We start from the raw sequence: 19460 nt of genomic DNA, 5'->3' as shown, positions 1-19460 counted from the left end.
TCCGTCCGTAATCCGGTCCGTAATATATCGGATATACGATAAGTCCGTCTCGTTATATATTACGTGTTTTCCTTGTACAATGGAAATAATATTACAATAATTCAACTACCGGAGAATGTACAGGTCCAAAATATGTTTGAGCCGATGTGTGCAAATATATGCAATATAATTCATGTTGAACACGAGCTAATATAACGCCATTTCATTCCGCAACTCAAAATCCATATTAGACATGACGTGTATATTGTATGATGTATATTTAATCAATCATGCATGGCATGTTATACTTCCGTGCATTGTTGATCTATCTTTTTCTTTTTTTTGATGCGGGAAATATGATTCAGAGTGGCTGCTACATATTTATTAATTAGGTTCACTTTAGCGGCATGCGGCTTGCTAATAATAGGCCTATATATATATATATATATATATATATATATATATATATATATATATATATATATGTATATATATATTATATATACAACATTTAGTCATGCATTTACAACAAAAACAGAAGCAAACGAACAAAGAAAACACACAAAGCCCGGCACAAAAGAATCCAACAAAATATTACTATTTTTAGGTTTTCAACGGAATGTCGCCCTTAAACTAATTGCTGTAAATCCAAGGTGTGAATATATTTCTTTCGATAGAAATACCATATTCATCTTTTTTTAGTAGGCCCGTTTTAGTCGCCAGCCTAAAAGTTCTTTCGAAGAAGACATTATATAGGGACTATAAGACCTAAACATCGTGGCGCTCATTATTTTGTACTCCTCATCATTATCGTAATTCAGATCTCGAGTTCATATATAATAATGGTATATTTTATTAAATCACTCAAAACAGAATCTTAATACTTACAAATAATTGAAGAGTATCATTACGAATCATTCAACGGTAACACAATTAAGACTGATTATGAGAACGTTGAAAAGTAACATATATATATTTCAAACCTCTGATGAATATGACAATGAGTTGCAACATTGTTATTGGTATTCGGAACCACATAGAGACAACAATGTAAGAGCTCAAATCTTAACAATTGGAGGAATTTGTTACGAAATATTTAAGGAGAAGAAACTAATATGTTGGGAATTTATCTTTAATAGTCATAACATTGTTATATTTCTATCATACATATTACATGTAGAGCTGAAATGCATACGGTTCTTTAATAAGCATGAACTTAAAACGTTGAAAAGAAGATAACACCGCTTTCAACAATAATCTTGTGTTGCTCATTGCCTAAAAAATTGTTCCAACTTTGTTTTTATTCGATGGAAAAAAAAATCACCGGGGGGGGGGGGGGGGGGGTGGGTGGGATATACTTACATATTAAGACATACGGGCACGTGCCGCTCCGTAATGAGGCGCTTTTTAACGAAAATTACCTACTGTAATATGAGTACCCTTTTAAACAAAAATATCACTAAACGTGGGTCCGTTTTTCCAAAATTTCAAGATTTTTCGGGTGTATTTGCATGACGAACACCCTAAAATTGTTTAAAAAATGGGCCTTTATTTGAAGACTAACACTTTTTAAAACGGGTACCTTTTTCTGCCCAAATTACCCTTGAAATGGGTAGGGATTTCGAGGTTTGAGCGGCACACCCCCGTCCAAACGAAATATAGGGGGGGGGGGTGAATAGGCGAGATAACGAGTAGGAAGTAGAATTGGAGTTATTTCGGCTGCATTCTGGGGTCGAGATTTATTGGCATTTTCTCGCTTAATGATCCCCGACCCCGTTCTCTTTCTCCCTCTTTCACCTCTCCTTGTCAGTTCTTGTTCAGGTAAGTGGATCCTGCCACCCTTCCAATAAAGATTTAATTATCGATGTGTTGAATATACAAGTCTGGTATACGTGGCATCCGGCGATTCGACATTATTTGAAGAAAGCATATCCTTTGGGTCTTTTTTCTAAAAAGGTAGGCCTAACCACAGGGTTAACCGTATGTTAAACAACGGAGTTTCTTTGTACTTAAATCTTTTTTTAATTCACAATTTAAACACGAGACGTCCCCACCCTCTCCCCACCTTCCGATCCCCAAATAATCTATACTAATGCCCCGGCTTTGACGTTTTATCCTCACCTACATCCTTCTTTTTGTTTTCACTGTAAATTTTTGCTGTATGATATCTTTTACAATGTCTATGTCTTGGCCTTTTTCGTCCTCCTAGACCCCATCCCAGACATCAACGATGATCATTTGTGCCCCCCCCCCCCTCCAGTCGAGTTGAGAGTGGATGCTTTTTCAATTTTCTCCCAGACCTTGGCTATAGCTATATCGAGTACGTACCTCTTGTACGGACGCCCTCTACGTTGCATGTAGCATTAACCTATCTTGCAAGTCATAGAATTCATGACGACAGGGTCTCCATTTAGACTGTTAAATAAACCTTTCCTGATCAGTTCATTCTTCATTATTTGATTCAGTATGTCGGGGACTATTGTAAGTATTGTTAAGGTTTGTACAATTATGGCAAAATTCTATAACATAATTTTAGTAGTTTTATCAATGTTAGAATCGGTCGTTCTATCTTGGTGAATGCGATTTGGCCATTGAGTGCAATACATTGCCAGTGCAGTGGTGCATACACGCATACCACAGGCCAGGACAGGTCAGCCTAGTCAATTCATTGTCACCCAATCGAAATCATTGGCAAATGCACTGCCACTTGCTTTGATTTTGCCCTTTGCCTGTGCCTTTAAATTTTCATGGATTTCGATTGGCATTGTTTATTTGCAGGCACATTTCTTTGCTAGTCACTGTCTTTTTAAAGGTCTTTACCACTAGTATTAGTCTATGATTACAAATCGAAATAGTGAAATACAATCTTCAAAAGTTCAAGAATTGTATCAGCCAGAGGCCAGAGGCAGAGAGACCCACAACCAAATGGAGATGTTGAGTCTTGAGACTCTCTCCCATGTGAGAGAAGTATAATATATTGGAGCCTCTGCATACAAAAATACAAAATAAACAACACCAACAACAAGGTAGTTTTACCCCGCCAAAATGTTGCCACCTCATGAGTGGATGAGCATGATAATAACAAAAATGTTATGAAAACAAGAAATAGACATTGAATATTAAAGTAGACAGACCAGAGAAGGGTATCTTTCATTGAGGCATACATCATTAGACCAAAACGCTTAAAAGGAGAAATTCTTTTCATCACCAGGCCAGGCACGGCACATATCCATTTAGGGTATCAAAAACGGGAAAAGTCTGGAAAAGGGGATATTAAATTCACTGGTGATAAGAAGCTATGACTCCGGTTATGTGCTGGCTTCCTTGTTGCTGAGAGAGGAAAATTGCATTTGTTTATTGTTGCTGGCAGTAGCAGAGCAGTAGAACTAGAAGGCAGCAATTATAAGTTTCACCATGATCATATTGGTTTGACAATACTTACAAGGTTACATTATAACCTCATAATTTGGATGAGTGGTCAAACCCACAGTTGACACTCTGGATCATTCAACCAATGCACGCAATTTGTTGTCTAACTTGTACTCTGGTTATTTTTAATGGCTTATATCTTCTTTTACATCTCTATTTACATCCAGATCATACGGATCCAGTCCCCTGACGGAAACAAACGAGTCACTGTTCCCCCGACAACATCCCTCTACAAGTTCTTCCAAAAGGTAACATATTATCCTTGCTTCTTATTTTTTGGTTGGGGGGGGGGGGGGGTGACTCACTTCAAGAGATGGTTTGACTCACTTCAAGAGATGGTTTGCTTTTATTATATATTTAATTGAAATTATATCATAAGAGCAATCAATATTTACAGATTATTTATGTTACCCCTGTTAAAATGTCACAATTTCTTTGAATTTTATGATGTTCTTGTTCAAATATTGTTTGTTGTTTGTTGTGTGTGTAGGTTTCACAGACAGTGTCGCTCCCTGCCGATGGCTTTCAACTCTACAAATCTCGGGACAAGACAGAGCAACTTAAAGCCTCTAGCAAAGTCACACTTAAATCACAAAATATCAAGTAAGCTTACTTCCTATAATCCATTTTCATAATTTGTTAAACCTAAATTTCAGGTTTCATTGAAATCACTTGGTACAGTGAAATACAGTATGTTTTAAAATCAGTCAAGTGAGAGACTAAAAGTTGTCTTTATATGCAGTACTCTTTTTATATGTGTTACTTTACTTTTGAGTAATAGCAAAATGTTCAAGGAAAACAGAATGAGTTGAGTGTAGAATTGACAGGTTGTCTTTTTAATAAATTTGACTTGTCAAGTAAGCAAGTAAGCATGTTTTGACATCACAGTTGCTCTAGAAAAATGTTACTAATTTCTATTGTTCTCTAATGCCCTTTCTCCCTTGGGGTCCTCTAAAGGGAATAGACCCTCTAGAGCCATACATTTAATTTTGTTGTTGAATTTTAGTAAAATGTGAAGGTTGTTGCCACTACATCAAAGAGACATTGACAAATTCAGCCAGTTTGAAAAGCCCATACCTATAGTAATCACAACACTAAAAAAGTTATAAATTTCTCAGTTTGGGTCCGAATTCATTCAAACTTTCATATCCGTTAACTTCTCTGATGTTTGTGCTTTCCTCTCGAGTAGTTTGCTTTCAAAGTTGGATTTCCCTTTAAAGGCTATACCTCTTTGAGAAATCTGCACATTGGAACAATAAAATGTTCACTGTTGCTATTGTGGCTTTTTATTGGAGAAAATTTATAATTGAAATTTGACATTTTGTTCCTTTGCTTTCTGCAGACATGGTGATATGATACACCTGTACCCAACTAAAGTAGAGGTGGATGGTATCGCAGAGCCTTCATCACAAGAAAAATCATCTCTTCACACCTCCTCTTCATCGTCATCTTTATCATCATCCTCGTCATCACAGCCCGTGCCATTGGTTGTTGAGGACGAAGTCGACCAGTTTCTATCGAAACAGGATGGCAAAATCTACAGGAAAAGAGATGAACAATTGTGAGTAGCATTTTAGGACCAGTTGAGGTGTGTCAATTTGATCTTTGGAAGGAGTTTCATGAAACTAGTAGTTTGTAAACTTGGTTCAAAGGTCATGCAGGTCAGGGTCATGGGTTCAAGCTCTGGCATGGTACCAGTGATCTTTGGAAAGGCATTTATGTACATTACTCACTCCTTACCCAGGAGAGGAATGGTGGCCTGGCAGTATGCTGTCCTTGTAACTACATATTTATAGGCCATCATGGTAACTATATTGCAGGAAGATTAGCAAGGAAGAAGAGATGTTGCAGATATTACATGTATGTGATTACCTGAATTGACTGGGTGGTAATAACTGTCTTGACATAGAGAAATTTGTATGCACTTTAAAAAGCTAGAAGGTAATTGTTATTCATTTGTCCAATGTAGGCAGTGTTGCCATGTAAAAAATAATTACTATTTTGTTTTAATCCCATAATAATTCAATTTCTATTTCAGATGTCATCATGGTGTCAATGCAAAGTGTGTCCATTGTGTACCTCTAGAGGTAAGTGTATACCTGGCATCCCTATATTATGGGGGAGAGAGAGAGAGAGAGAGAGAGAGGGAGCAGGAGGAGGGGGAGGGAGAGGGGGAGAGAGAGAGAGAGAGAGACAGACAGAGAGAGAGGGGGAGAGAGGGGAGGGAGAGAGGGAGATGCTGATGGGGAGTTGTTTTTTTTTGGGGGGGGGGGGGGGGTTGAAGTTCTAATTTTCTCATATTGGGTCCCTCCACAGCTCCTTGAGAAGGTGAAAGTGAATTTAAATGTGTTAAATGATTACTAATGCATCATATTCATAAACATATTGACATTTTTCTGCCCTCTTTTCGTTTACAGCCACATGACGAGAGATATATCAACGACCACGACCCTCCCATCAAGCATCTATCCTTCCATTCTCACATCAGGAAACTCACTGGCGGGTTTGATAAGTAAGCATCATGGATCTAGATATTAGTTATTCAGTGAAACCTGTATATAAAGACCACCCACGGGAGACAAGAAAAGTGGTCTTTATAGGCAGGTGGTCTTTATGTACAGGTTCCTTTCGTACATGTTTCAATAAGAAACCATTTTCAAACTAAGAGCATGGAAAATGTGTTTACCTGTTGCTGTCTGAGGACAGTGCTTTCAACGTAGATAAAATTTTACAAGTGCAACACTGGAAAGACAGCCCTTTATGGACTTGCACACTTATCCTGCAATGCTGATTTCAGTGGGATCATTTATAACCAGCAGCAGCAATATAAGAAACAACATCAGTCTTCATCTAACCGGTTTTTGCCAAAGCAGGTATCATAGTAATAAGCAACAGTAACAAGCAGCACCTGTATCAAATCAATAGCTTGCAAGTAGGGGACTTATTGACCTTACCAAGTCGTAAAGGGACTTGGTAACATTATTCAGATCAGAGAAAATGGTGCTAAGGTAGTAACTTTAATGCTAGATGTACAATGAAAGATAATCTGAAAGTTTGAGTAAAAACAGACCATTATTAACGATACAAATTGGGAAAAACTGATCTGATCGATTCCTTAATTCTCCCAACTATATTTTTACAATTTAATTACATTTTAGGTGAATGCAAATCGTCACAAAGCAATGAATTGGCTCTATATACCATTCCAGACATCCAAGTGTTGAAAGGCTTTTAAAAGTCTGTCTTATGTCTTATTTTTATGGAAAAATGGTTTGGAAAATTAAAAAATGGTCGGGAGAATTTACTGTTAGAATGTGTTGTACAGTGACACCTTTAAAGAAAACCATAAATATCTTTGTGGTTTGAGAATTTTTCAGGATTTTTTGCATGTCAGAGGTATAGTACAGTAGATGGAATATAATAAGTAACATTTCATACAAAAATTACTCAGTTTTTTCATCAACTTTCAACAATGTTACCGAGTCACTTTAATACCTTACTAGTGAACCATGTGTAGCACTGAGTCTCACTGCTTCCTTGTGATTGAGTAATTGTCAGATAATAATGTTTACCTTTTCAATTTTTCTTTTCCAGGGGAAAGTTTGCATTTCTAGAGAACATTAGCTGTAAGATCAAGCCAGGGTGTACAGAGCACTCACCGTGGCCCAATGGCATCTGCACCAAATGTCAACCAAGTGCTATTACGTTAGATAGACAAGTAAGTTGAGATCTCTCTCTCTTATCAGTTAGAGGGTAAGACCTAAAAAAAAAAGATGTTGTATTGCCCTTTAGGTGCCAAAACATGGGTTGATCGGTCAGGAATCTTTTTTTTTTTTTTGTACTCCCTCTTTGGGCTGATATTTCTCAATTTTTAATCTTTTAATACTTTTTTTCTTCTAAAAAACAGTAAAAAATAATTTTTTTTTAGAGAGCCTACCGTAGCCTTAAAAAGATTTTGGGGTCGGTCGCAAAGGGCAATACAACATATTTTTTTTAAAGGCCTACTGTTTTAACCATCATTTAAAGCTTTTTTGGTATTTGATTTTTCACTCACTTGCTTGTAGTATTAAATTGTTGAGTTGGAGGGGCCGCTTGGTATCTCTATACTGTGAAATTGTGGTAGTGATTGCTTTGAAGAGATTGCTTTACATTTACTGACTTTAGGGATTACTTTGTTGGCTTGCCTTAAAGATAGTGGTGCTCAGGCGCGTACACGGGGGGGGGGGGGGGGGGGGGGGGGGGGGGGGGGGGGGGGGGGGGGGTTGGGGGTAAACTTTGGTAATTTTTTGTGTGTAAACCCCCCCTAAATTTCCCTAAAACCCCCCCTTTGGATTTTTTTTTTTTTTTTTGGCCGGCGCGATTTTCAAATTTTCGGGAGCAAAATATTTTTGGTCAAATTTTAAACCCCCCCCTTGAAAAAATCTGCGTACGCCCCTGGTGGTGCTTACTCAAAAAGTTGAAGAAAAGTGTACACAATTTAAGCTGCGTCACAAAGAAATGATGATTTGAGCTTGATTTTGCAATGCAGTGATAATGTGTGTGTGCCATGTATGAATAATTGGTGAAGTGTGCCCAACATGTAAAACAGACTTAGAGGCATTGAAAAAACCCTCATTTGAATACATATTTTGGAACCATGAAATAATTTTGAGGAAGTGAGATCCAAAAACATAGCTAGGAGAACATATTCATTATTGTTCACTCAGCATAAACCGCTTATCCTTTCTCCAAGAAAACTATGTCTAATTTTGTCACGCTTCTCATCCTTCCTGCAGCATTATAGGCACGTAGACAACGTCATGTTTGAGAACCCCATGATGTTTGATCGCCTTCTAGACTTCTGGCGGAAATGTGGGAACCAAAGAATAGGCTTCCTGTACGGGAAGTATGAGCACCATAAAGATGTTCCTCTAGGGATCAAAGCAACAGTCTTGGCAATCTATGAACCTCCACAGGTAAACATGCATATTTACTTGTATTAAATGTGTTTCATATAACATAGTTAAAGATAAACTTGAGTTCTGGTAAAAAAAGAAAATGAATTCTCACAGAATCAAGCAAAACTTACATTGAATGTTCAAGATTACAAATAAATGTCATGTGCCAAACAATTTTGGAAGAAATGTATACTGGCTGAGTAATGAGCATAGAAAGATAAGGAAATCAAGGTAAGCTAGCCCAACACCATTTGTGTAGTCCCATATACATCTTTCTGTGTACAGTGCTTGTTACCTTTACCAAGACTGGGCCAAATTTATTATGATCTTGATGACTCCAGAACCTTGCAGTGCACACCAATACTTACACGATCAACTTTTTTCTTTCACAATGCAATCGCATTACCAGAACTCACCTTTATCTTTAACAAAGGTTATGTGAGGTTCTTACAGCCCCTCTCAAGTGTTGGGAGCCCAAAGTTTGTAGGCAAAAATTAACTTAAATTGTTCAATGATGTAAAAGGTATGTCATTTAACACACACTTCTGCGAGGATTTAAAAAAAAATGCGTTTGAAGACGAATATTGATGACAGAATGCCATATTTGGGTTAACTGTTGTATGCAGAAAACCTCAGTTTTGTATTCTTTTCATCAATATTTATCTTCAAACACATTTTTTTTTTAATCATTGCAGAAGTGCGTGTTAAAGGACATCCTCTATCACATCATTAAGGGAACCTAAACCTTCATACTAAGTTACTTTTATTGTAAATATTAAGATATTTGAAAAATATCAGTGAAAATTTGAACAAAATCAGGCAAGGAATAAGGAAGTTAGAGCTCTTTGAAATGACTAGTCACAAGAGGGCGGTATTCAATTTGATGAAATGATCTGAGGACAACTCTCCATGCCATTTGTACATCAAATTTCATGTTTTTCTTCTTTCTTGCGATTGAGATAATCTACTCCCCTGAAACCAAGATATAGAATGCAAAATGATATTTACTTCACATGTTATGAAGTAGGATCAAGAACACAAATAAATACGAAGAAAACAAAAAAATGGTGAAATTTTATGTACAAAAGGCATGGAGAGTTGTCCACATATAATGTCATCAACTTGAATACTGCCCTCTAGTGACTAGTCATTTCAAAAAGCTCTAACTTCCTTATTCCTTGCCTGATTTTGTTCAAATTTTCACTGATTTTATTCAAGTCTTTTAAACTTTACAATAAAAGTAACTTAGTATGAAGGTTTTGGTTCCCTTTAATCATTATACAATTTAGGTGAAATGTTGCCATCAAATTTTTGAAGCTCCCAAGGAGAGAGGCTTCAACTATGATAATAATGATATTAGATTATACTTTATTTTGTATATAACAGTGTCTCTATGCATTTAACAGGTTATAATTATAGAGAAATTAATTAATCTACCTTGTTGTTTTATTTCTGCTTCTCCATTTTAATTACAATATCAACTTTTATGTAATAATTTTATTGCTCATCTTTGTTACTATCACATTAATATTTTGCAAGATATTGTACCATGATGATGATATTGAAATTAGTTTTTTAAGAATGTGCACAGTAATTTTGTTGTGCAAGAGAAATTATAGAAAAACATGATCAATGTTGTTAATCATTTTTAGATTTGCAAGCAAAATTGGTATCAAGTAGTTCTTGCTTTCAAGTAGATTTCACCAGGCCAAGTAGAATCTACAGGCACGTGACATAAGTCGGATTCTACTTTGATACTTTGATACTTCATCTCATCAATTTCAAATGTTTTCTTTCATTGATTCCTTATCATTTCAGAACAGTACATCAAATAGTTTAGAATTACTAGAAGATCCCTTTGCAGAAGCAGTCGACTATGTAGCATCCAAATTAGGTCTTTGTAAGGTAAGCTTTGCATGGTCTTTCTTGTACATTTAATCCCGGCCCCCCACTCAGTGTTATTTAGGGTACGCATATGCGTGTTCCAAGCGACCCCCCCCCCCCCCCTTTTCAGCAAAAGTCTGGTGTGTAAAGTCAATACGGGTCGACCTTTTTCTTTTGTTATACGAGCCTTTTCAGCACCCCCCCTTTTCAGCAAAAGTCCGGTGTGTAAAGTCAATACGGGTCGACCTTTTTCTTTTGTTACGAAAGGACATTTTGGTAACACGCATGGGGTCCGTCCGTTCTCGGAGTGGGGGGGCCGGGCATTTAATCAAGTGCACGTTGGTTAATTCTTGGGTAATTCTTGGGATAGAGTTAGTTTTATTTACTTTATTATGCCTCCGCTACAAAGTAGTCGGAGGCATTATGTTTTCTGGTTGTCCGTCCGTCCGTTCGTCCGTCCGTAGTACCGTACGTCCATCCATACGTCTGTTCGTCCGTACGTCCCGTTCTCGTGATCGCGTTATCTCAAGAACCGATTGATGGATTACAGCCAAACTTGAATCATGCATGTATCTTGCAGAGCCAATGAACTGATTAGATTTTGGGTCACAAGATCCAAGGTCAAAGGTCACAGGGCTCATTATGTATGCAAGATAGCTTGTTATCGCGTTATCTCTAGAACTGATTGATGGATTCCTGCCAAACTTGAATCATGCATGTATCTTGCAAAGTCGATGAACTGATTAGATTTTGGGGTCACGATGTCAAAGTTCAAAGGTCATAGGGCTCATTATGTATGCAAAATAGCTTGTGATCGCGTTATCTCAAGAACTGAATGATGGATTACCGCCAAACTCAGGTCATGTATGTATCTTGCATAGCCAATGAGGTGCTTAGATTTTGGGGTCACAAGGTCAAAGTTCAAAGGTCACAGGGCTCATTATGTATGCACAGATAGCTTGTGATCACATTATCATGAGAACCAAAAGACAGATTACTATCAAACTCAAGACATGTATATGTATCTTGCAGAGCCAATGAACTGATTAGATTTAAGGGTCATCAGGTCAAAGGTCATGGGGCTCATTAAGGATGCCTATAAATAGCTTGTGAATCCATTATTAAAGATGACAGATGGATTACAATCAAACTTGAATTTTAAAAGTTGCCTCCGTTTTGGCTTGTAAAATTGCTCTATGGTTGAGGCATCATTTTCGATTGCGCGCAGTTGAAGTTCCATCTAGTCTTTGAAATCGTTTAACCCTTACTGTACTGGGCTATTTTGAGCACCCACTGACTGGGGGGGGGGGGGCCTCCCAGGCCCCCCCCCTATCATCTCAGCCGTCGATTGTCCGATGAACACGAAAATTTGCATGTTTGTATATATCTACGTAAGGAACAAGTTGGTATAATTAGTTTTTTCCGAATATGCAAATTTTTGTCGTTAGCCTAATTAATTATGCAAAATGCGCTAATTTTATGCATTTTACAGAAAACGTGTCAAACTCCACTTTTTGAATGTGGAAACTCATTTTTCATATGAAACTTCTTTTTAACACAAAAAAAAGTTATTTTAATGTAATTAATAATGATAATTTATGCAAATTTTTATGCGATTTTTATTTTTTTATTTTTTTTTTGATGACATGCGCATACTAATTGTTATGTAACGCCTTACAGGTATATCCGATTTCGACGAAAATGGTATCAAAATGTGCGTAAGACTTGTGGGAAAAAAGTCATGAAACGACAATTCAAAATTCCAAGCGGTTGCGGCGCAATCTCCGAAAATGTCGAGGGGGGGGCCTCCCAGGCCCCCCCCCCCCCAGTACAGTAAGGGTTAAGTGAATTTAGCATTGAATGTAGCTGTTGAAGTTGAGCCTGTACTGTCAAGGGTTATTTTGATTTTTGGTTTATTGGGGTTAACAAACTGCCTTCACTTCATAAAACAAACTACTCACTATTTAGAGAATGCATTAAATGTACATACAGCATATACTTATAGAAAAGGTTGAGTCCTGGGGAGAGGTGAAAAATAATTTGTGAGCATTTTTATTGTTGGTATGCAAGTGTGGAAGAACATCAGAGAACAAATGTTCCCTGAAAAGCACAGCTCTTCAAATGCCTTCATATTCTAAATATGACATGTAACAGTTTAAAAATTCGGACCACATGTTTGTGTAGTCCCATATTCATCTTTATGTGTACAATGCTTGTTACTTTTACCAAGACTGGGCCAAATTTCCTATCATTTTGATAATTCCAGAACCTTGCAAGACACACCAATACTTATATGCTACATGATTAATTTTTGTTATCAATTCCACATTGTTTCTTTTACAATGCAATCGCACGACCAGAACTCAACTTTATCTTTAACCTAGTTTTATTGTTTCTTCTTTCATCTCGTCTAGGTTGGTTGGATATATACCGACCTAATGGCTGATGATCTTACCAAAGGAACAGTCAAACATGTCAGGAATATGGTAAGCAGAAAGCTGTTCATCTCTTTCTTCCTTATAGAGCCATTCTCTTGACAAGGTGTCATACTTTAAAAATAAAAAGAGGGGCGAGGGCAGTTACCTTAAATGATTTAGCAACATTATTTCTAGAGCTAAAGTCTAAGAATCAAAATGTAAGGTGAAAAATGCTGTTTTTATCAGTTACCTCATTTCATTCCTTTGTCAAGGATATATCCTTAATGGATTAATTTACTATTTTTTATTTTATTGGTCCAACTTGTATGAGTTAATAAACAATTGTAATTATTATAATTAGATTTAGATTTGGAACCCCCCCCCCCCCCCCCCCCCCCCCCCCCTCCCCTCAAAATTGTAGACCTCATATTTACAAGATATTTGTTTTCTAGAATACGTGGTGTCAGTCCCACACATGCTAATTAATGTAACTCATGCTTTTTGTTTGGAAACGCAGGATGCCCACTTCATGTCAGCGGAAGAGTGCATTATGGCCGGTGAGTTCCAGAACCAGCATCCCAGCCCCTGCAAATTGGCAACAGAGGGACACTTTGGCTCCAAATTTGTCACATGTATAGTAACAGGTATGTGAAGTTTGCAGTGGTCAGAAAATCATGCCATATTTGAATGTTGTACTGAATGTATGGAACAAGACAAAATTTACCTCTTCTTCCATCCCCAAACCAGAAATTAGCTCTTGCATTTTGAAGTTTACCCCATCGTTTACATTTGTGTCCGATTTATCAGTAACAAGGTAAAAACAACCAAAATGGACTTGTTAAAAATTAATGTTATGGTAATGGCTTGCTCAGGAGGTAATTGACACACTTGCATATATATGGTTTACTAGTTCGCAAGTTGACTTAAAAAAATTATTTCAGCCTATGCTTGAAATTCTAAAAACGATATCAACAGCAAAGATTGTTTTTGTAATTTTCACTTTCTTACAGTTTTAAAAACTTACTATTCCTAATTTACGATGCTCATATCATCAGAGGCATAAGATTTAAAAATTATCTGTGAATATTGTTCCATGTGTTTGAAATCCTCCAGGTGATTCTACGAATCAGATACACACAGAGGCGTACCAGGTATCCAACCAGTGTATGGCTCTAGTCAGGGATGACTGTCTAGTGCCTACCATCGATGCTCCGGAGCTAGGCTATATCAGGGAATCTACAAATGAGCAATACGTACCTGATGTCTTCTACTCGGTAAGTTGAAGTGTGCCTACCCTAGTTGCACCCGAGCTAGGTTTTATCAGGGAATCAACCAATAAACAACATATCCTTGATCCTGTGTTGCAAAATGTGATGAAAACTTTGTTTATCTTTGTATAAAATATATCCAGAGAAATTCAGTCTCATTCTCTTTCTCTATTTCTCATTCCCATTATCTCATACAGGAAACTGATAGCTATGGCAACTCATCAAAGCAGTTAGCAAGACCCTTGCCAGTAGAGTTCCTTCTAGTCGATGTAAGTACTACCACCTCCACTTCTCCGTACCATTCAACGATTATTCTGTAATCAGGATGGCAGATCTCTTTTGCTAGGTGACAGTTGATCTTTTTTTTTACTCTCTCTGAGTGCAGTACTTATCATGAGTAAACAAAGTACATCTCACAGAATCCTAAAAATGTGAGACTGAAGACTACAGATATGTGATATCGCCACACAAAGTCGGGTATGAAATAGCATCATAATTGGTAAAGAACGATGAGGAAATTGGGTCAACAGAGCAGATTCATAGAAAATTGGCTTATAGGTGTAAACGTGTGTTGTTGCTTTTCATGTCTTTTCAATTAAATATCTTTTACCACTTGAATCATTCAAAGGACCCATTTTTTGTATGATAAATAATCCAGCATAATTTTACAGTTTTTAAAGTACAGTTCTGTACAGTTGTACTTTTTAAAGTACAGTTTTGTTCCCTAAACTCAGGATCAATTAATGCTCTTCTAGATTCCACTCCAATGGGCATTTACAGCTTTGTGCCTTACGTAGTTTGGTATTCTTTATCAAATATTTGATTTTTTTTTCTTCACAGTTACCGGCTGGGTTTCCCAAGGATGCCACCTTTGCCTTCAACTCCCAGCCCGGGCTGAAACCCTTCCCCATCGAGAACCGGGCGGGTGTAGGAGAGGTGCAGGGCATAGAGGCGCTCACCCAGTACCTAGGACAGTTTGAGAGTGGTCAGCTCATGGAAGCTATGCTGGACTTTCATCTGCTAATCTATCTTGCCACAATGGACCTCCTGCCACTCAGGGTAATGTTGGATTGTTGTAGTGAGGCCTTGTCTGGGTGAGAGGTTGTATTGTGAAAGGTGAAAGTGAGAGGTGTGGATAATCTGGAGATTATGTTGTCGTGTGGAAGCTATACTGGACTTTCATCTGCTTGTCTATCTTGCCACAATGGACCTCCTGCCACTCAGGGTAATATAGGGTTGTTGTAGTGAGGCATTGTCTGGGTGAGAGGTTGTATTGTGAAAGGTGAAAGTGAGAGGTGTGGATAATCTGGAGATTATGTTGTCGTGTGGAAGCTATACTGGACTTTCATCTGCTTGTCTATCTTGCCACAATGGACCTCCTGCCACTCAGGGTAATATAGGGTTGTTGTAGTGAGGCATTGTCTGGGTGAGAGGTTGTATTGTGAAAGGTGAAAGTGAGAGGTGTGGATAATCTGGAGATTATGTTGTCGTGTGGAAGCTATACTGGACTTTCATCTGCTTGTCTATCTTGCCACAATGGACCTCCTGCCACTCAGGGTAATATAGGGTTGTTGTAGTGAGGCATTGTCTGGGTGAGAGGTTGTATTGTGAAAGGTGAAAGTGAGAGGTGTGGATAATCTGGAGATTAGGTTGTCATGTTGAACAAGGATGATGATGATTTGACAGTATCTGATCCATGGTGCTTTGAATAAATATGATTTACTCTATATCTTGCTGTAGTCTTCATAGTCACAATGGACCTCCTGCCACTCAGGGTAATATAGGGTTGTTGTAGTGAGGCCTTGTCTGGGTGAGAGGTTGTATTGTGAAAGGTGAAAATGAGAGGTGTGGATAATCTGGAGATTAGGTTGTCATGTGGAACAAGGATGATGATGATTTGACAGTATCTGATCCATGGTGCTTTGAATGAATATGATTTACTCTATTTCTTGCTGTAGTCTTCTTGGCCACCATGGACCTCTCACAACCCAGGGTAATGTATGATTGTTTTAGTGAGCCTTGCCTGGATGAGAGGTTGTTCTTTTGGATATGACCCGTGTGGAGATGAGGTTGTGATGATGATGATGATGTTTGGCAATGGTAATGATAGTGTTCATGACCATGTACTTGATCATGATAACAGTGACGTAATCTTGGTAATGAAGACAACAATGATAGTATTAAAATGGTCCCTAGATCACTCGTTAAGATCATTGAAGTTGTTATAATTCATTGAAATGGTACATTGACCTGCTTGGCATTAGATTGGGATCGCTCATGAATTTTGCTTGATTCTGTTTTTCATTACTCATCTTTTATTTCTTTTTTATGTGTGTTCGTTTGAAACCAGGACCATATGGATCCCCTGTTAGAAGCACTCAGGTCAAGAGACAAAGACTTGGTGGATGCTTGGTCTAAATGTGAGCAGTGGGCCACAATGGAACACTTCATAGCAGCTCAGGGTGAGTGTAGATACCCATTCACAATGGGGTATAGACTAACTAGATAGGGGTTGACGCTTAAAGGTCGTAGGTCATAGGTCACAGAAATCAAGTCGAGAGACAAAGACTTGGTGGATGCTTGGTCTAAATGTGAGCAGTGGGCAACAATGGAACACTTCATAGCAGCTCAGGGTGAGTGTAGGTACCCATTCACAATGGGGTATAGACTAACTAGATAAGGGTTAATGGTTAAAGGTCATAGGTCGCAGAAATCAAGTCGAGAGACAAAAACTTAGTGGATGCTTGGTCTAAATGTGAGCAGTGGCCAACAATGGAACACTTCATAGCAGCTCAGGGTGAGTGTAGGTACCCATTTACAAGGGGATATGGACTAACTAGATAAGGGTTTATGGTAAAATGTTAAAGGTCATAGGTGACAGAAATCAGTTTATTTCAAAATTATGGATTGATTTCAACTAAAGGTATGGTGAAGAAAGAAAGCGGTAAGGTTGGACTATTAAAATGAGGAGGAAGCTTGAGACAAGAAGTGGAGGGAGGTAGTGTCATGATGGCGGGAAAAGTTAGTAACCTGTTGTAAGGGCAAAATTGCTGACTTTAATAAATGATGATGATGATGGTGCATTGTGTAATTTGAGATTGCTTCTTCATTATGATTTGATTCAGTTTTTTTTAAATCTGATTTGAATAGATCATGGATTCAAAACTGCAGCCTACAGACTACTGACCATCTTTAAAGGCATAGTTAGTCAAGTCTGGCCAGTTACATTCAAATTTAGCATGAAGTGCGAATAATGAAACATGCAATACAATGCTTAGTGTTTTACTTGTTTGGAATATGTTAAGTTGCAACTTTTTATTTCAAGAGGTCCCATGTCAAGAAAGCTAACGGCAACACCTTCATTATCAGTTTCAAATGCAAAATTTATTTCCCCACTGTCACCAGGCCCGTCAGCGACTGGAGAGGCTGCGCCCAGCACCAGCGGGGCGACCGGGACCAGCACGTCCACCTTCGTATCAGGGACATGGACATGTGAAAGGTGCACGTACATCAACCAGAATTCTGCTGCAAATTGTGAAATATGTGATGGTCCTAGGGGCTAGATCGCAGACCCCTCCCTGTCTAGTTAAACCACTATGTCCTGTCTTAAATTTATCCAATTCGTATGTTTAAAAAAAGGTGAGAGCACTGACTAAAATAATACAGAAATTAATCATTTATGATGATATGGTAGTGAGGAGTATTACAAATAGAAAGTGGAAAGAGTCGATTGCAAATTTTTCCATAATGGAACATGAATGCCTTTTCAGTTAAAAGTGCTATGAGTTTATATGCACCTTGAAAAGTTTTATTGCTCAAATATAGACCATTTTCAAACAGTTACCAACTTCTAGCTATATGCAATACCCTAAGGTTTATCATTTACTCAGTCATTTATTGCTGATGATATAATTTTATTCACTAAACATTGGTGAAGTCTTGATGTCTTTGTGAAGGATTCAAAGGGCAGACAGAGTCATGTTCCTCGATTCAGTTCTTAGGGTCTAGAATAGCAGATACCCTGGTACTGTACTCCAATCAAATGCTCACGAGGTGAAGCTCTTTACATCTTTATAACAGGATCCTATAGAAAGTATTTAATCAGTTCAGTTGACATTATATGAGGTACAATTGAATGATTGAAATGTTACAATCACCGAAACAAAATATGTTGTGTATACAGTAGGTAATATTTATAAAATCAACCTCAAAAAATTTACCCGACATTCTATAGGTAAGCAGTTATTGGAGTATGATGAAAATTAAAGGGAACTAAAACCTTCATACTAAGTGACTTTTATTGCAAAGTTTAAGATATTTGATAAATATCAGTGAAAATTTGAACAGAATCGGGCAAGGAATAAGGAAGTTAGAGCTTTTTGAAATGACCAGTCACTAGAGGGCAGTATTCAATTTGATGACATCATCTGTGGACAACTCTCCTTGCCTTTTGTACATCAAAGTTCATGTTTTTCCTTCTTTCTTGTGATTGAGATAATCTACTTCCCTGAAAGTAAGATATAGAATGCAAAATGATATTCTACTTCACATGTTATGAAGTCGGATCAAGAACACAAATTAATATGAAGAAAACAAAAAAATTGTGAAATTTTATGTACAAAAGGCATGGAGAGTTGTCCACATATGATGTCATCAAATTGAATACCGCCCTCTAGTGACTAGTCATTTCAAAAAGCTCTAACTTCCTTATTCCTTGGCCGATTTTGTTCAAATTTTCACTGATTTTATTCAAATCTTTTTAACTTTACAATAAAAGTAACTTAGTATGAAGGTTTTGGTTCCCTTTAATAATAGATATTAAATAGCACGAAACCCTAGTCTGATTGCATGCTAATGTACTCAACAAGAAGTATTACTATTTCCTGAGTGTGTGTTTAAACTGCCATATCTTGTTGAAGCTCATAATTTGAATACCCTAAAGCGACATGGAATCCCTTTATACATCAAGAGCAAAAACGTGTTTTGGTGATCGGTACATGCTAAAGATAAACTTGTGTTCCGGAAAATATAGAAAATAAATTCTCACAGAATCCTATGAAACTTACACTGAATGTTCAAGGTTACAAATAAATGAAACTTTGGTAGAAAATGTATAGTGGCTGAGTAATGAGCATATAAAGATGTGGAAATCCAGGTACCGGTAAGTAGGCCCAACACCATGTGCTAACACAGGTCACTTTGTGTTAATTGAAGTTGTGGTTTTTATCGAAGATGATGCCCAGTTAGTTTGGTTTTGTTGCTTTTATTTCACTGGTTCAAACAACCAATCTACTGCAGGATATACAATCCAGAATAAATCACAGCAATTTTCTCTCAAAATATGATTCCCATACCAGAGCTCAAGATTAACTTTAATTACTTTTATGTTATAGGATTATGTAACACCATAGACAAGGCACTTTACCTACAGTTGGCTGTTGTGACCCAGGGTGTAATAATGAAAACCGGGCATGATTTATTCCTATACATGGAGATTGTGACTCCCATGATTTGGAGATAGGATAATCCTTTCCTGCCCACGTTTA

At 37.6% G+C, this 19460-nt stretch overlaps 1 protein-coding gene across 1 annotated transcript; it reads left to right on the top strand.

Moving 5' to 3' along the window:
• The first annotated feature begins 2320 nt into the window (after window positions 1–2320).
• Window positions 2321–18221, top strand: LOC584532 (nuclear protein localization protein 4 homolog). Its single transcript, XM_784392.5, has 16 exons — window positions 2321–2460; window positions 3576–3656; window positions 3899–4011; window positions 4751–4969; window positions 5447–5495; window positions 5826–5920; window positions 7003–7126; window positions 8184–8363; window positions 10164–10250; window positions 12644–12715; window positions 13164–13290; window positions 13760–13920; window positions 14112–14183; window positions 14755–14973; window positions 16265–16376; window positions 17320–18221. Exons 1-16 carry the CDS (start codon window positions 2446–2448, stop codon window positions 17475–17477), a joined length of 1884 nt encoding a protein of 627 aa, XP_789485.1. The 5' UTR covers window positions 2321–2445; the 3' UTR covers window positions 17478–18221.
• The last annotated feature ends 1239 nt before the right edge of the window (window positions 18222–19460 follow it).

This window comes from Strongylocentrotus purpuratus, unplaced genomic scaffold, assembly GCF_000002235.5.
Source record: "Strongylocentrotus purpuratus isolate Spur 01 unplaced genomic scaffold, Spur_5.0 spur5_scaffold_14, whole genome shotgun sequence".
Lineage (NCBI taxonomy): Eukaryota > Metazoa > Echinodermata > Echinoidea > Camarodonta > Strongylocentrotidae > Strongylocentrotus > Strongylocentrotus purpuratus.
This window is presented reverse-complemented; position numbering and strand designations above follow the sequence as displayed.